The 17,647-nt window shown below is 28.3% G+C and overlaps 4 protein-coding genes across 8 annotated transcripts in view; 3 read left to right on the top strand and 1 right to left on the bottom strand.

Annotated features, from left to right (window-relative positions):
- The window catches only part of LOC117176725 (tRNA:m(4)X modification enzyme TRM13 homolog), an 8,921-nt gene extending 8,580 nt beyond the window's left edge, over window positions 1–341 (top strand). For all 4 annotated transcript variants that reach the window (XM_033366991.1, XM_033366989.1, XM_033366990.1 and 1 more), the window contains one exon: window positions 228–341. In XM_033366991.1, coding sequence (XP_033222882.1) covers window positions 228–237 — 10 coding nt within the window. In that variant the 3' untranslated portion in view covers window positions 238–341. The remainder of the gene's footprint in view (window positions 1–227) is intronic.
- On the top strand, window positions 245–1,371 carry LOC117176578. The gene is made up of 2 exons (XM_033366832.1): window positions 245–431; window positions 1,172–1,371. Exons 1-2 carry the CDS (start codon window positions 245–247, stop codon window positions 1,369–1,371), a joined length of 387 nt encoding a protein of 128 aa, XP_033222723.1.
- LOC117176726 lies at window positions 1,320–2,455 on the top strand. Its single transcript, XM_033366992.1, has one exon. The coding sequence runs from the start codon at window positions 1,451–1,453 to the stop codon at window positions 1,628–1,630; it is 180 nt and encodes a 59-aa protein (XP_033222883.1). The 5' UTR covers window positions 1,320–1,450; the 3' UTR covers window positions 1,631–2,455.
- Window positions 2,456–4,629: 2,174 nt separating this feature from the next.
- Window positions 4,630–17,647, bottom strand: part of LOC117177308 — a 75,138-nt gene continuing 62,120 nt past the window's right edge. For both annotated transcript variants that reach the window (XM_033367919.1, XM_033367920.1), the window contains exon 5: window positions 4,630–6,737. In XM_033367919.1, the coding sequence (XP_033223810.1) occupies window positions 6,697–6,737 (41 nt within the window). In that variant the 3' untranslated portion in view covers window positions 4,630–6,696. The remainder of the gene's footprint in view (window positions 6,738–17,647) is intronic.

The raw sequence follows: 17,647 nt of genomic DNA, 5'->3' as shown, positions 1-17,647 counted from the left end.
CGAAATTGAGATTTTGAACAAAAATTATAATCTTGTTCGAACTACTCATTCCCAGCTGCGATCCCCTGTATGGGGTACTATGAACAGAACTCGTGCAACTAAAATAAAACATCTAATATTTTCAAAAACCTTTTTTTAAGATAGTATAGTAAATAAAAAAATAAATAAAATTCTTGACAAAATTATTCAACACGTTAAATATTTTTCTATTTCTTTTTTTTTTTCAGAAATAATTAAGTATAAAATGTCCGTTTTAGAAGACCGCATTGCTTACAAAGAGTATAATCCTGGACCGTATCTATTTGGTGATTTTACTCCATTTTACGTAACAATCACTATCTGCTCAATAATTGGACTCTTTCTAATTATCCTGAACGTTACATTTTGCTGGTGCTCACGGCATCAAAACTACTGGCAAAATCGACACACGGGTGAGTTATTAAATCAATAAATTATTTTTTAAATTTATTTAAAATTGTAGAATAGTTGTTCTGGACTGGTTTTGGCTTTAGAGTCTAGAAGAATTGACTATTTCAGTCAAAAAATGTTGCTTTTTTTAATTTATGAAATGTAATATACAGAGTCAATTTCAAATCAGACAGGTTCTAAACTTAAAGTCGCGGAATCTATATGGGAAAATATGTTGTTTTTTAAAGGAAATTAGGCTATACTTATTTTTGCGATTTCGTTTTCCAAAAAAAAACACAATATTTTAATAAAGTTATATAACTTTTGAGGTATTTAGAATTTCTTTCCATATTCCGGTAGAATTTATCGCCTTATGAAAATACTAAAAGCAGATTTTCTCAAAAAACCCAGACTTATATTTTTTGTCAATATAAAAAGATCCTGTGAGTTTTATGCGGGCTAAATAACGCATAACTTTGTGACAATTTTTTGTTCAAAAATCACAAAAATACGTATCGCCTAATTTCATTAAAATATATATGTATATTTTTTGTTCCAAAGATTCTGCGACTTCAAATGTAGAACCTGCCTGATTTGAAATGGATTCGGTCAATAGAATGTCTTTTTTAATTAAACATTTATAATATTTATCCAAATTTCAAGTATGTTTAAAACAAGTGGGTTTATAATTAATTTTTTTATTCCCCTGCTGATTAATGATTTAGAATATTGTAAAAGTTGATTTAAAAATAATTCTTTTCAGGAAATCGGTGGATTCAGCCTCTCTGGACAGTAACGCCCCACAATACTCCTCCACTCGATCTTTCTGAATTGGAACAGGGATCTCGTCGTTACGTTTACCAGAGACCGCAAGTTGTTCAATATCAACAAGACGAATTGGACGTGGCAACTAGAGACCCAGAGGAGTATATTGAATTACACAAACGAGAAAGCGAAATCTAAGCCAGTCAATTTTTGTCTTCAATCGCCATTGTACAAATATTTAAATATTTTTTACATACCTCGATTATAAACTTCAAAAATGGGTTTACACGTGTTTTGGCCTGCAAGTGCAGTTTTGACTCTCTTCGTCGTGGGAGTAATAATGATTTTGTTAAAGTTTGGACCGAGAATTTGCAAGACAAGACATGTGCCTTTTCCTTCCGATGAAGAATGGGAGGAAAAGGCATATTCGCGTGAAATGTCGGTTTCAATTGCATAAAAAACTGGTGAGAATTTTCCGATTTTTGTAAGTGCTTTGAAAAGAAAAAAACCTTCCAGCTTCCGAAACTTCTTTCTGAAAATTTCTCTAAAAATTATTCTTAAACCGGACGACTCTAAAAGTTTCTGACGAAAGAAATTTTTGGGGAAATGTTTCTAAGGCTGGAAGGTTTAAAATTAACTCGCCTAAAGCTTATATTTTGTAAAGCTTCTTCTCATCATCGGATATTATTTACAAGTGTTCTAATATTAGATATTTTATACGTCTAGTGATTCAATTACCACTGCACATAAAGTCTTATACTGATGGCATTTGAATTTAAAATTATTAGACAGTAATTAGAATAAAAAATTCAGGATATACTTTAGTCATAGAAGAAAGACTCTTATGTGCGATTTTAAATCGTCGAATTTAACAAGTCCGTCCAATTGTAGACTACATATAATAGGTATTTTTATCCAGATTTTTTACGAATGAGAAAGTTTATAATGCTTGCTTACGTCTGGAGAAACAATGCAAAAGTATTCATTAGTAGTAAGATTCTAACACGGTCCAGCTTTTTTATACAAAAAATTATTGCTTTTTAGTTTTGTTAAATTCATTCCAGCGAGCAAGTCGAGTACATATATATATATTTTTTAATTAATATTGAAGTTGCATTTTACATCTACTTTTAGAAGTATGATTGCACAGATTTTAAAGCCAAACTGTACCGAACCGTACCCGAAGTTCAAAGATTTTTTATATATATTTTTACTTTTGTAAGTGCCTATATAGAATTGTAATATGTGAATGTAATTTTAATAAATTTATATTTACCTCGAATTTTGTGGTAATTATTTAACAAAAAAGGGTTCCGTAATTTTAAGTCTGATTTATTTGTTGTGTCTGGATTAAACATTATGAGTTATGAAATTAAAGAATAAAGAAGACTTTACATTAGGGCGGGTGTTGAATAATTTTTTAAATATTGAGATGATTCCATTTAAAAAAGTTTTTCCAATTTTCCATCCAAAATGCCAACCGGTTTAAAAAAATGGTAAATATACAAAAAAAAACACCTTTTCTGTTGCTATACTTTTTTGTATAAACGGCCGATGCGAAGAAAAATTAAAAAATGTATCCAATATCGGATTTGATCTTGGAGTTTAATATGATTTAGGGAAACAATTTGTACCAAGTATTTTGAATAAAAATGTCTATGTTTTCTCAAGTTTTTTTTAGTTAAATAATATTTCTTTTCCATTTTTGTCCAAAATGGTTGGTTAATATGTACAAAAAAATCAAAGAAGGAATTTAATTAAAACCCCGGGAATTTTCTTCTGATCGCAGTAAAGTTCAAGTTTTCATTATTTTAACAATTTTGGTCAATTTATAAAAGTGGTTTCTACTTTAACCACAGTTGCAGATTTTTCAAATTATTTCAATTTATTATTGAATTTTTAATTATTTATAAATTAAAATATTTGTTGGAAAATGTATGTTCTTTCTGAAAAAAGCGAATCTTGATGAGAAGTCAACTTTTAAGATGCAAATTTGTCATTTTTAATTGAGAATTCAACTATTTCGTTTAAAATCCACATATTTTATTCAAAAAAAATCTCTTGTTGAAAATTATCTGCTTCTTTACAAGTTAATAATCTTGTTTAAAAATTCAATTATTACAGTTAAATATTTATCACTTTGGTTCAAAATTCATCTTTTAGGTTTAAAATAAAATTACTCTCTTGTTGAAAATAGATTTTTTGGTAGAAGATTCATTATTTTCTTTAGAAATTCATTTTTTGATTTGAAATACAAGCGTTATGATTAAAAACTTGTTTTTTCTTACGATGGAAAGAAATTTGTTTGCCACAAACTTAACTATTATGTTAACCCTTTGTTTCTTTTTTGGCTGGAAATTATGTTGTTTCTTATTTCGAAAATGTAACTATTATTCCAGTTGAATAATCCATAATTTTAGATGCAAATTCATCTCTTTGGTTGAAAATTCGTTCTTTGACTACAAATTTAATTATTAAATTTTTTAGTTTAAAATTCATTATTTTGGTCAAAAATTCAATTATTTTAGTTGAAAATCTATCATTTCGTTTGCAAATGTACTTAACTATTTTTTAAAAGTTAGTTTTGTTGTTAAAAGTTAATTTTTTACCGAAAATTTAACTTATTCGAATTGAATGTTCCATGGTTTGAGTTGAAATTTTTCTGTTTGGTTGAACATTAATTTTTTGAACTTAAAATCTAATTTTTTATTGCCAATTTATATTTTTTAGTAAAAATAAAATTTTTTGTTGCAAAGTCAACTATTTCAGTTGAAGATTCATGGGTTTAGTTGAAAACTCATCTTTTTGTTTTAATGTATATCTATTATTTTATTTTCCAAATTTAAAGTGTCAAGTGAAAAAATAATTTAGGCTGCACATGTCAAACATACCTTAAAGAAAATGCTTCTAAAATAGTGTAAAATTTAAACATTGAAAGTTCAGAATTTAAAATTAAAAAATGATTTTTTATATTTTAGGAATATATTATATTGTTAAGATTAATATTAAAAAATTTTAATTCAATGCATTTCAATTTATTTAATTCTGGAAATTCGAAATATAAAAATTTAAATACCTTTTAATCAGAAATATAAAAATTAAATTTCGTTCAAAATCGGAAAGTTTGGAACTTAAATTGCCAATAAGTACCAAATTTTTTCTAATTTAATCATGTTTTTCATTCTATGAAGTTGCATACGCTAAAATTAGTTGTGTTCGAAAATTAAATATTTCATCATATAAAAGCAATAAAATGCAAGTTTTTTTTCATAACCAATTTTAATTTTAGAAACCTATTTGAAATAGAAATCCTTCTTTGAAGCTGAGAATTTAGAAGAAATTAGATTCTAGTATTTAATACCCATTAGATTAGAATTTAGTAATGTTTGCTATAATTTTTTCTAAACCAATAACTAAAAATATCTTTAAAAAACAAGTAATATATAGTATATATAATTTTTATTTTTATTGACAACATCGGGTTTGTGTTACATGTGCAATAGTTACACGTTCGTTTAGTAGATACGTTCTCATCATTTTTTTTAAATGACAATGTTAGTAAAGAAAATGTCTGCATCGAAGTTTTAATTCCTTTTTAAATTCCTCACTAGATTACACGATATCGAAACTGATGGGATTCCGTCTTGTTTTCGCTAACTATATAAAATCTCGAAAAGTAACTGTCTTCGTCGCAGCAATGTTGTTTCTTTATTCCGTTTTTTCTTTTTCTTCATTTTTTAAGTTCGAACTTTTCGCCTTAATAGCAAAATAGGTAGGTACATTTATAAAGAAGTCACTGGCGGTGACGCCCTCAAAAACTTAACATTTAAAATTGCACAACTTAAGAGTGGCGACGACTACAACTAACGAGCTTAATTACAAAATGTCTTAGCGAAAATTTCGATCCATGTGGGGATGTACATTGTCTAAAAAATTTCCCCAGAAAGCCCCGAATTTCTATTATTTTTTAACACGGTTTTTGTGTATTGAACGAGTCTTCTTTTTATTAACGTACACTTTTCGCTAAGAATGAGAGTCAAAAGTCTATGAGTACTTCTACTATTGAAAATTCGACGAAATCAATCTCTAGTCGTATCAAGCACGTAAAGCATTCTTCCTATGTTACAATGCATTAAAAACATTTAAAGTTCCCTTAAAAAGCCTCAAATGTTGTCTAGCACAGAATATCAAAATTTCATTTTGATTTAATTTTAAAGAGAAGTCTTTTCACGGGAATTTGGTAAACTACACAGAGAAGTGAAGTAAGTATGATTAATCTTTATCAGACATCTATCGACAATGATCGGAAGAGTCCTCGCAGAACATAGGTAACTATTTTATTCTAGTAATAGATTTTATTTTGATGATGATATGGTATAAGTGATCTAGACTGAGAACTGGTGTTCCAAAAAACACCAAACTACTTGCATTGACTAACTTTTGTATAATTTGACTCTTTATCTCGGTTTTGATTTAATAAAATCAAATTTTTGAGAACTTTTGATAGGAGCTCTTTGAAAAAGACACTCTTCAATTAATTATATATCATACATTTCTAACGATAATCGATTATGTATGGAAGATCGCAAAGCGTTTGATACATTCAACTTGACTTTGATTTTCCTGCTCAACGGCGTTGCCTGCTCGTAGGTTCGAACGTGTCTAAATCAAAAGCAAATTGCCGAACGATTCAATACAAAAATACTGAAATTGAAAATCTTACAATCTTGAGGACCAGTTTGCAAACTTTTTCCTTTTTCCTTAACGATAATTAAATGCTTATTGAAATGAAAGCTATCAAACCGGAGTTGGAACTTGATATGGTAAAAAGACTACTTGATATTAATATTGCCCATTTCAGAATCTTGTCGGAACACTTTCACCTTCAATAAAGTTCTCTTTAATCTACTTTTTCTCGAATCAGATTTAATTCTCTAGGAATCTACGGAATTTCGGGTAAAGTCCTCCGACATGATCTGTCGAACAAATGTACAATTTCTCTGGCGATTTTTCTAACATTGTATCTAATCAATTCACCGCACATCTTTGTGTTTTTCTACGTATATTTTCAGAAAATGAAAGGATAAACAATGATAACTAGAACGATCGCCCTTGGTAAGTTGGGAATTGACGTCGCTTTTGAGCTCAGAGGATATTCAATAGAAATGGACAAGAGGCGAATTGCACCGGAAATTACTAGTTAATATATATTTTATATATATATATATATATTTGGCCACAGAAAATGGAAGCAATCCTCAGACTCTTATTGCTCTCAAAATTGACGACGATCGTTTAAGAACGATGAGATTAATCGCAATGATCGCCTGTGGCAGAAGTTCCTTTTGCGATGTTGGACTTTCTGTGGATACGCGTATCTGATTTTTGAGTTTTTTTCAACTCTGCAGTCGGATGATGGTTCAATAATTACACTGAGAAAACAGCAGGATCTGATTTCATTGTTCGTTGTGAAAGATGATCGCCGCCAATGGCATGTGAAACGATGGATTTTCTTAGGGAGTTTTACTGCTTGCCTGCTGCTTTCTGTTTGTTCGATCGATCACCTGGAACAAAAGAAAAATGGTATTAGATGTTGCTGCATTACAGAAAATATGATTTAGAGTTTTTTTAAATCACCAGAGTTATAAATCGCGCGCTTCGTTCGGTTCTGGCTTTTTGATTTGAGGGGGAAACTATTTTTTAATTCAAAGTAAAAAATTTTGAATAATTATTTATTTGTTAAAAGTTTTTGAATACTTAAATTTAAGCTAAAGTTATGTTTTGAGATCTGAGAACAAGGAAATAAGTATTATGGGTTAGCTTTTCAAGTTAAATAAATATAATTTTTTAAGATTCATGAGAAAATTTAAAAAGACTTTTAAAGATTGCAGATGTGTCGACAAATAATATAGAAAATTAAAGAAAAATATTTTTTTTTCATTTTGCAGGATTTTACAAAATATTAGGGAAAATTCGAGTCAGTTAAAAAAATATTGAGGTCTTTTAGAAGTTTGGAAGAAACTTAAAAAAATCTTCTCAGTTTTCGGAGATCTTTTCAAGTTTAAAAATATTTTTAATCTCTCTATATCATTTAAAATTCCTAAATATTCTTTAAACTCGCTAGAATTTTCCCTAAAATATATAACACATTTTGCAAAGTTAAAAAAATGCCTTCAAATCTTTCAGATTATTTTGGACATCTGTTTAAATATTCTCTTAAAACTGATTTTTTTTAATAAAAAATAATTTTTAATTTTCCTAGGAATCTAGAAAACATTTTTGTATTCACTTGAAACCTTTCAAAATTCTTGAAAAGCTTCTTTTTTCTAAATTTTCAAAATCAAAATTTTTTACAAAAACGGTTGAAATCTTAAAATTAATTTTATTTCTCTTTTAAAAACTTCTAAATCTTTTACATAGATTTTGACGTTATTCCATTTTTTTGCAAAATGAAAAAAATTGCCTTACAATCTTCCAAAATTAAGAAAATCTAAATTTTCCTATTTTTTTGTCATCTTAAAATTAAACGTTTTTTAAATCTTTTCGAAACCTTGAAATACCTTTAAAAATTATTCGGATTTTGTCTACAGTTAAAAAAAATTTGCCTTACTATCTTCCAGATATTTTTTTAAATTTTGAAAATCTATTAAAATTCTTTGAAATATTTTTAAATATTCTCTTAAAATTAAGTTTTCAAAGTAAAAATGATTTAAAATTTGTCTAGGAATCTAAGGAAAATTGTTTAATTCGCTTGAAATCTTCAACATATATTTTTAAAATATTTAGATTTTTCCTTAAGTTAAAAAATCGCCTTACAATCTGCAGATTTTTTTACTTTTGGAAATGTTTTGAAATTGTTTCGAAATCTTTTTAAATATTCTCTTAAAATTAAATTTTCACAATAAAAAGTGATTTTAAATTTCCATATAAATCTATAGAAAAATTTCATTTTAATATTAGATGTTATTTTTGGCATTAGGATCAGGATGAATAATTAAATTAATTTTTAATTGAATCAAACGTTTCGACGCACAATGTTGCCCCTTATGTTAATTGATCACTTTGAATTTAATTTGCTTTGAAATAGGAAACAATTGGAACTTATTTTTCAATATCTTAAAGTAAAAGCGTAAAAATGTCTTAAAATTTAAAAGTTAAAAACTATAATCTTAAGGCCAACATTAAAACGAACCATTTCATCATAGGAAGCACTATAATCTTTTTTTTTTAATTTTCAAAATATGTATTTAAATTGACATTGTTTGTACATTGAAAGAACTAAGTTACATACAAATTGAACACTCTTTTAACTAATAAACATCTAAATAAAGTATCCTTCAAATTAAAAGCTTTATGGTTAAATATATTTAAATTTAAAATGCCCCTATAAGAATTGAACCTTTAAAAATTATTTTTTTTTCTAATTGTAAATAAAAGTATTTGGCACGTGGAAACATGCCATGTAAGCGTAACCTCACCAATATTTTTCACATTTTTCAAATCCAACTTATTTTCACACGAAACACGATATCGAGTTGGAAATTTAAGAAATTAAATTAGAAGCGCTAAGAAACCTTTTTCTGGTCCTAAATTTTTATAATTATGAAAAAAAAAATTTGTCTCGAAAAAAAACTATTTTATAATTGCAGAACTTTTAAGCCTTTCAAGTTTTATAACTATTTTAAGGAACTGGAATTGAAAGTTTTTAAATTAAACTTTAGTGTTTAAAATTCCTTCAAATCTGAAACGTCAACATATTAAAACATAAGTTCTTTTTAAAATTAATAGTTACAAAATTAAATCATGTTTTACTCAAAAGCGTTTAAGTACGACTTTTTAAACAAAGTAATAATAATAATAATTGGAAAATATTTTATGTTTATTTCTTTTCTAACGCGGAAGAGTCTAGACTTCGAGTTTAAACCATCGAGCAACTGGAATTAAAGGAAAATATCTACAAACTCTTTTTGAAATCCAGAAAATACAGAGAATAATATTTTCTGGTAGTTAAGTTTTAAAAAGTAGTACATGTTTCTCCGAGATAGTAACGTAGGAATGATGAAGCAAAATTAAAAGTTAAATCATGATTTGAAAGCTGACTAAAAACTGACAACTTTGATTCGATAGAATTTTTTGATGCATATTTTTAGGGCAGACACATTTTCATTATTAAAAGACTTTAAATTGGTCACTTCAATATTCTACTATTTAATCTCCTTTTGACATTTAAGCTGGAACTGAGATTCACAAAGAGATAATTTGTAAAAATTCGCCCTACAAAGAACTCAAAGAATTCAAAGAATGTGTGTCACCACTAATTCCCGCTGAATATTTAATTAAAAATTAAAGGAATTTAAGTGAATCGGGCTAGATGCGAGAGCGAATACTTTGTGAAACGTATATTTTTTCTATCATAAAAAGGAGGTTCTACAATGGATAATTAATGGGATGTTTCTGCTAGATAAATTTTGATTTTAAATATCATTTTCTGTTTTTTTTTTTTCGAACAACTTTTAATTTTACGCGGTAAATTTAAAACAGTTCAAAAGATTTGAATGATTTCAAATACTTTTTTAAGATTTCTAGACATTTTGAAACATTTAAAAGATAGCTGATTTTGAACAGAGAATTTTGGTTGAAAATTATAATGCTGAGTTGGAAAATCAGATAATTTTTGAGTCATAAGAATTTCAATTCTAATTTGGAACAAAGAATTCGGTAAAAGAATTATAATTCGGAATTTAAACAGGAATTTTGTAAAAAAAATCCCTTTTCATAAAACTGAAATTATTTTACAATGTGCGAAATTATAATTCCATACGGGAGTTCCCTGTTCCAAGTCACAATTACTTTTCTTCTCAAAAATCCCCTGTTTTAAGCCAGAATTATATTTATTTCCAACATTTTCTATTACAATTGAGAAATGTAGAAGCTCATTTTACTAAAATTTGGATGTAGAATGTTTCAAATTATGGAACATTTTCATTTTCAAAAAAAAAGATTTTTATATTCAAACGATTTCTGTCTTGTGATAACGATATTTTTAGTAAATTTCCTTTTTATAAATCAGAAATGAAATTATTTTCTAAAATTTAATTTTTCATGTGAAAATTTACCTGTTTCAATACAGAAATATAAGTCTACAAAATTACCGATTCAAAGTTAGGATAAGATAATATAATAATTTCCAGCATTCCTTGTTCCAAATCAGAATAACAATCATTTACAAAAATTTTCTATTATAATTCAAAAATATAGTAACTCCCTTTTTCTAAAATTTACAGTCAATTTCACAAGACCGTCGTCACGATTTCTCCTAAAGAAAAAATATTTATGAAAATCAGTATCAAAGGTTCAAAAAAGAGTATTTGAACTGTGATTGGTTTACTCAATATGGTGTTCAATCCCCATGACTGTCGATTATCTTGGCAACGTCGGGGCATACTTTCCACCAAACTTTCGGCCATAGTGCAGGGTAAGGATCTACAAATGTCACGCAGGTGTCGAGTCAGCTGTCTGATGTCGAAAACACGCTTTCCCCAAAGTTTCTGCTTCATTGTAGAGTGTAGACCAAACATTATCTAGGGGATTTGCATCTGGGGATTGTAAGGGCCAGTTCAAGACAGTGATCCCATTTTCCTCTTTCCACTGGCTGCACAGGCGGCTGTGGTGTTTCGGGTCGTTGTCTTCCTGAAGTACTCATTCTCTTTTTTTTGCCCAACCCACTTCTTTTTAGAGTTGTAGACTTTATCAAAGCCGTCTGACAGATTTTAATAGTCCAGGCGCCATACCCAGTCCTGTCGAATCTTATATGTCGCCAAAATATTTTGAGTGATTCGTATGCAGAATGATCACCTGATTCCGAATCGGTGTGGTACGTCTTCGGCAGATTGTGCGTTCTCGAGATATTCGCAATTAATCAATTTTTTAATTACTCCCGATTAATGATTTTCCATTAAACTTATTTCGATTTTTTTCCTGCACTTTATTAGCTCATTACAGGACGAATAAAAAACGTTGAAACATATTTGCCCTCCGATGAGTATTTATTGCACAATAGCAACTAATAGGCGAAATAATTGGAAAAAATTCTATCTGCCATATCTTCAAAAATATGATCTAAAAGAGAAATATTTTTCTAATTAATGAAAATAACAGCTAAAATACACACTTTTTATAATAAAAACTATTTCTCTAAAGTTAATACTTTCCTGGCAAAATTGAGTTTTATTGGGTGAAATTCTGCGGTGTGATAATAAATAGTAATTTTAAGTAAATTAAATACATGTTAGAGACAATATTTTTCCTTAAATATATTGTTGCTGTTCCCAGACACAAAGTTCCTGTGAAATTATGGTGAAATTGTTTAAATTTAAGCAACGACGCATGAATAATCAATTACGGGGTTTCAAATACTAACAACTTTTCTACAAAAAGTTATAAATGTTTAAAATTTAGCATGATAATTCTCTTATGTACCACTAAAACAATGATGTTAGGAAAAAATTGTTTATACAAAAATTGTAACCTGTAGAACAATCTAAATTCCAATTATTTATCTACAGTTCTATATGCAGTAGGAACTTGGCACGAAGCTTAAACAATCTTAAATATTATTTAAAATTCAGACATGGAATTTAAATTTCTTAATTTTTATTTATTTAATAGTTATCAAATTTCCTTTTTTGGGAGAGTTTGACAATGGGGCTATAAGTGATGCCGTAAACTGGGAATTTTGCTAACGACCAGCCAGGTCAAAAGCCATTGGCGTCGAATCGTCGTAGATACCGAGCAAGGGTTGCGCGCCCACTCAGTCACAATATTATGCACTGAATTATTCTTCCAGGAAAACTGATTTAATTTTGAAAAGAAATTGTTTGGTTAAGGTAAAAAAATGATGCAGACTCATTTATAAGATTAATATTATGAAATAGTTTTTTCATGTACTTTATTATTGTATATACAGTTACATATCGTGTCAGTATGTATAGTAATATCTCTAAAGTATTTATCATTCATCTAATATATTTATGGTATTGTCGGTGTGGCCATTTTAATCGAAGAACAAAAACCTCGGAAATTTTCCGGTTTTTTCCCAGTTTGCAAAAATTTTTCATGGTCAATAAGATAAAAAAATTTCATCTCCAGAGCTAAAAAAAATTCCATTTGAAGTAATAAAAAAATATATTGCAAATTAAAGCACTCAAAGTGGAACACTTGCTTTTTTTGTTTTTAAATACAAAAATGTTATACTCAAATGCTCAATAATTTGCACGTATAAAATGGAAGTTAGGTATTAACACTTTTAAATTAAACAATTTAAAATGAAATGCAGATATACTGCAAAATTTAGAATATTTATCTTTTATAAACTATAGAGTTCAAAGATTCAAATTCAGTTCCAAAAATATAAATCGGCATTATCATTTTCACTGTTTTAAGTTGAACATTCAATCAATGAACTTTCAGATTTTCAAAATTAGATTTTTTGAAGAAAGTTTAAGTTAGAAACATTAAAAATTCAAAAATTAACATTATTTAATGCAACACTTCTAAAATTAGAAGTAAAATTATTTTAAAGACTAAAACATCCTTGAAAACCTTCAACATTTTGTTTAAAAATCCAGATAAATCTAGAATTTAATTAAAACTTTTTCAAATTTTAAATAATTTTTTCAGAATTTATAAATATCTTTCAAAACTAATGACTATTTTATACAATTTTTAGAAAATCCTGCTTATTATTTATAGAAAAAAACCAAAGTCACTTTAAGTTTTAAAAAGTTTCAAAATTAATGTAAAATTTAAAATGATTTTAAATAATTTAAACGAGCTGTATGTTCTGACAACATTCGCCTATTCGTATCGAAATTTTCGAGCATTTGCTGCAGCCACATTTAAAACAAAATGTAGATTTGTGCAAATTTCAAATACAAATTTTAGAAGCTTTTTAAGAATTATAAAAGGCTTCAAAATAAAAAATAAAACATTTTTTGAACATTCCAAGGAAAATGTAAAATGATTTCTTATGTTAAAAAATATTAAAAGAAAATATTTTCAAAGATTTCCACAATTTTCAAAACAGAATTTGGAATATTTTAAAGGAATTTTTTTAAGTTACCAAAATTTTTTGAACATGACAAGCAAAATTTGATTTATTTAAAAAGATATTTTTTAATTGTTCTTACAATTCAGAGTAAATTTTATAATTGTAAAAAAAATTCCTTCGAATATTTCACATGTTTTTATCCTTTTGAAGCCTTATATAATTCTTAAACAGCTTCTAAATTTTTAATTTGAAATCTGCAAAAATATACCGGAACTTCGGCACTAATAGCCGAATTATGTAGATACACACACTTCCTTTAAATCGCTTCCAATTTTTTCTACAAAAATGAAAATTAAAAAAAGTGAGACATTCCTGAGGTAAAAAGAATGTCTTACTTTTTTTTTAAAAGTAAGACATTCCAAAAGGAAACTTCACCCTAAGTTTTCTGTAAAATATTAAAAACTGAAAATAATTTTCACCCTTATTTAATTTTATACTGATTCTAGTTTTGCAAGGAAATAAAAGAAAATTATTTTTGTAGAAATTAATTAATTTCTTATTTCTTATAACAGCAAAATAGTATCACAGTGCCAAATAGACCCATGAACCCTTCTTCTAGCATTTTCTATTTCCACGCCTATGGGGTGCGAACCAGCCAGCCAGATGAGCGCTTCCAAGTTTACAATGTCACTTATCGAGCCCATTGTCGAATTCTTAAAAAAAGTGAAGTTTATAACTACTAAATAAATAAAAATTAAGAAATTTAAATTCCATGTCTGAATTTTAAATAATATTTAAGATTGTTTAAGCTTCGTGCCAAGTTCCCACTGCATATAGAACTGTAGATAAATAATTGGAATTTAGATTGTTCTACAGGTTACAATTTTTGTATAAACAATTTTTTCTTAACATCATTGTGTTAGTGGTACTTTAGAAAATTATCATGCTAAATTTCAAACAGTCATAACTTTTTTTAGAAAAGTTATTAGTATCTGAAACCCCGTAATTGATTATTCATGCGTCGTTGCTTAAATTTATACAATTTCACTATAATTTCCCAAGAACTTTGTGTCTGGGAAGAGCAACAATATATTTGAGCAAAAATATTGTCTCTAACATGTATTTAATTTACTACAAATTACTATTTATTATCACACCGCAGAATTTCACCCAATAAAACCCAATTTTGCCAGGAAAGTATTAACCTTAGAGAAATAGTTTTTATTATAAAAAGTGTGTATTTTAGCTGTTGTTTTTATAAATTAAAAAAATATTTCTCTCTTAGATCATATTTTTGGAGATATGGCAGATAGAATTTTTTCCAATTTTTCCGCCTATTAGTTACTATTGTGCAATAAATATTCATCGGAGGGCAAATTTGTTTCAACGTTTTTTATTCGTCCTGTGATAAGCTAATAAAGTACAGAAAAAAAAATCGAAATAAGTTTAATGGAAAATCATTAATCGGGAGTAATTAAAAAATTGATTAATTGCGAATATCTCGAGAACGCACAATCTGCCGAAGACGTACCACACCGATTCGGAATCAGGTGATCATTCTGCATTCGAATCACTGAAAATATTTTGGCGACATATAAGATCCGACAGGGCTGAGTATGGCGTCTGGACTATAAGCCTCCTTTCGGCTTTCAGATTCAGGTTGTCACTGGACACGTGTATTGCGCCACAGCCCTGTTTCAGAAGCAACCCCACATATAGACCTTGTTTGGCGAATGGTAGGCTGCGTACGGACCACGCACGTGGTAACAGGTAAGCGAACCCCTTGCCCAAAATGATGACTCATCTGTGAACGCTACGTTCACAGTTGTGTTGGATATTTTCGTTCGCCCATGCCAGTTTCAACAACAGGTTCTTCCTTCCACAGACAGCAGATCTCAAACGGCGTCAAAGGTGGTATTTACTAGCTTTCTTGGCAAAATTTTTTGGGCTTGCCGCAAATTATTGGTGGGGTCTTTCTCAAAAAGCTTGATAATCAGCTTATCCTCCTTTTTCTTGATAAAACGCGTCTTACCCCGCCTGGAAAATCGTCAACGTTTCCTACCTTTTTATACAATGATAACAAATGATTGAAAATGATTCTGAAACAAAACTTATAGTGCATCTTAGACAAACCTTTTTGAGTCCCATACCATCGATCATTTATTTTTCGGATGTACGGCCTTCTGGTGGCTCTGACGATACTCTTATGGAACTGATTTAAATTGTTATTTGAATTATTTGAATAAGAGGAAGTTTCAAATTTTAGCGATTTTTTATTTGTAAGTGAAAACCTAATTCAAACAAATTCTGATTTGGGACAAGGAGTTTTAAACATCTGACGAATCTTGTCTTAGAACAGGGATTGCTTTTGTAAATTTACTTTTTATAAATTAAAAATTAATTTCTAAAACTGCCCGTTCAATGTCAAAAATTTACCTATTCCAAGAAAGAATTATAATTCTTTACGAAATTCCCTATTCCAAATTAGGATAATTGTTCTTTACCTGCGTTTTTTCAAGATTGATTTATTTATTGTCGATCTAAACTCAGAATTATAATTCTTTTAGAAAATTCCCAAAACCAAATCAAAATTAAATTAATTTCGAAAATTCCCTGTCCCAATTAAGAATTATATTATTTTATTTAACAATTATTTTATTTCAACTTAGAAATATAGTAACTCCTTCTTTCCAAAATCTGGAAGAGGGAATTTTCAAATTGTGACGAATTCTGACTTGAAACAGGGAGCGTATTGAATCCCCTTCTTCTAAATTAGAATTAGAATTCTTATACAATTTTCTTATTCTAAAGTGAACTGAAAATTAAAATTCTTTGCGGAAATTGTCTGCCTCGAAGTCAAAATTATAAATCTTCACTCAATCACTTAATTAAATTATTCAAAAATTTAATTCTTTGCAAGATTTCTTTGTCTCAACTGACGAAATTAAATTTCTTTACTAAAACTCCAGGTCCAAAACTCAAAATTAGAATTCTTTATTCAAATTCCCTGTCCTAAAGGAACAAATATCATTTTTCAAGGTTAAAAATGCAGCTGTTTGGATAAAGAATAATCTGTTTTAGTTAAGGATTCGGATATTTGATTGAAAATTCGTTTGTTTTAATTAAATTCAACTGTTTTTAATTTAAAAAATCAATTTTTTTAAATTGAAATATCAACTACACTGAAACGGCGTTTATATATGCCGCCCGAGAACGGAAACATTCCCATATATCCTCCCGGAAGGGGATCCCACCAATGCTGCTCAGAGAAGGGGGAATGGCCCAACTGCGCTCTTATTGGCTTGTTTGTCATGTGTTACTGCGAGGTGGTGGATGCCAAGCGAATATAACCGAGAGTTATAACAGGGATATAAGCGCGAGAGGATATAAGTGAGAGCGGATATAATCGGGGTTCCAGTGTATTACACTTTGGCCTAAAAATTCATATAATTAGGTTGAAACTTCAACTCCTTGAAGAAAAATGAACTTCCTTCTTAAAAGTTATTTTTTTTTTGTTGACGATTCATCATTTTTTAAAATTAAAATTTAAGTATTCAATTCTTGGTTAAAAATGTATTTTGTTGAAAATTAATCTTTTTGATTTTAAAATTAATTTTTACTGGTTGATATTTAAGCTTGTTGGTCAAAAATGCAATTTTTTGGTTGGAAATAAATCTCTTTGGTAGAAAACTAACTTTTTTGTTGAAATTTTATATTTTCGGGATGAGAATTCAACTGTTTTCTAGAAAAGACGTTTGTATGTTGTTGATTCTTTTTTAAAATAAAAATTTAACTAGATTTCATTTATGGTTAAAAACTAATCTTTTTTGTTTAAAAATTCAACTAGGTTGAAAATTGATTTAATTTGTTAAAAATCTATCTTTTTTTGTTAGAAAATTAATCTTCTTGGTTGAAAATTCAAATATTTGGTTGACAATGTATATGTTTTGTTGAAAATTAGTGTTTTTTTTTTAGAGAATTAGTCATCTTGGTTGAAAATTCATCGATTTTTTTCAAATGAATGTATCTTGTGTATAGTTCGTCTTTTATAACAGAAAATTAATTTTCTTGGTTGAAAACTTATCTCTTTAACTCAAAATGATATTATTTAGTTGAAAATGATGTATACGGCTGTTCTCTTAGGCTTGAAAATTAATCTCTGTTGGAAGAAATGTTATCTTTTCGTTTAAAAGTGTAACGGATTGGTTGAAAACGAATTTCGTTTGGTTCAGGAATGGAGGATTCAATTATTTTTTACAAATTCTATTTTTTCGGTTTGATTCAACAATTTTTTATTTAAAATAATAATCGTTTCTTGTTGAGGATATTAACTATTCCAGTAGTCAGATTTTACCAACCTTTCCCGGCCAATAGTCTTATGTTATTTTTGGAAAACCCCTCAATAAATTCACGGGGGGGGGGGGG

The sequence above is a fragment of the Belonocnema kinseyi genome, chromosome 7, assembly GCF_010883055.1.
Source record: "Belonocnema kinseyi isolate 2016_QV_RU_SX_M_011 chromosome 7, B_treatae_v1, whole genome shotgun sequence".
Lineage (NCBI taxonomy): Eukaryota > Metazoa > Arthropoda > Insecta > Hymenoptera > Cynipidae > Belonocnema > Belonocnema kinseyi.
This window is presented reverse-complemented; position numbering and strand designations above follow the sequence as displayed.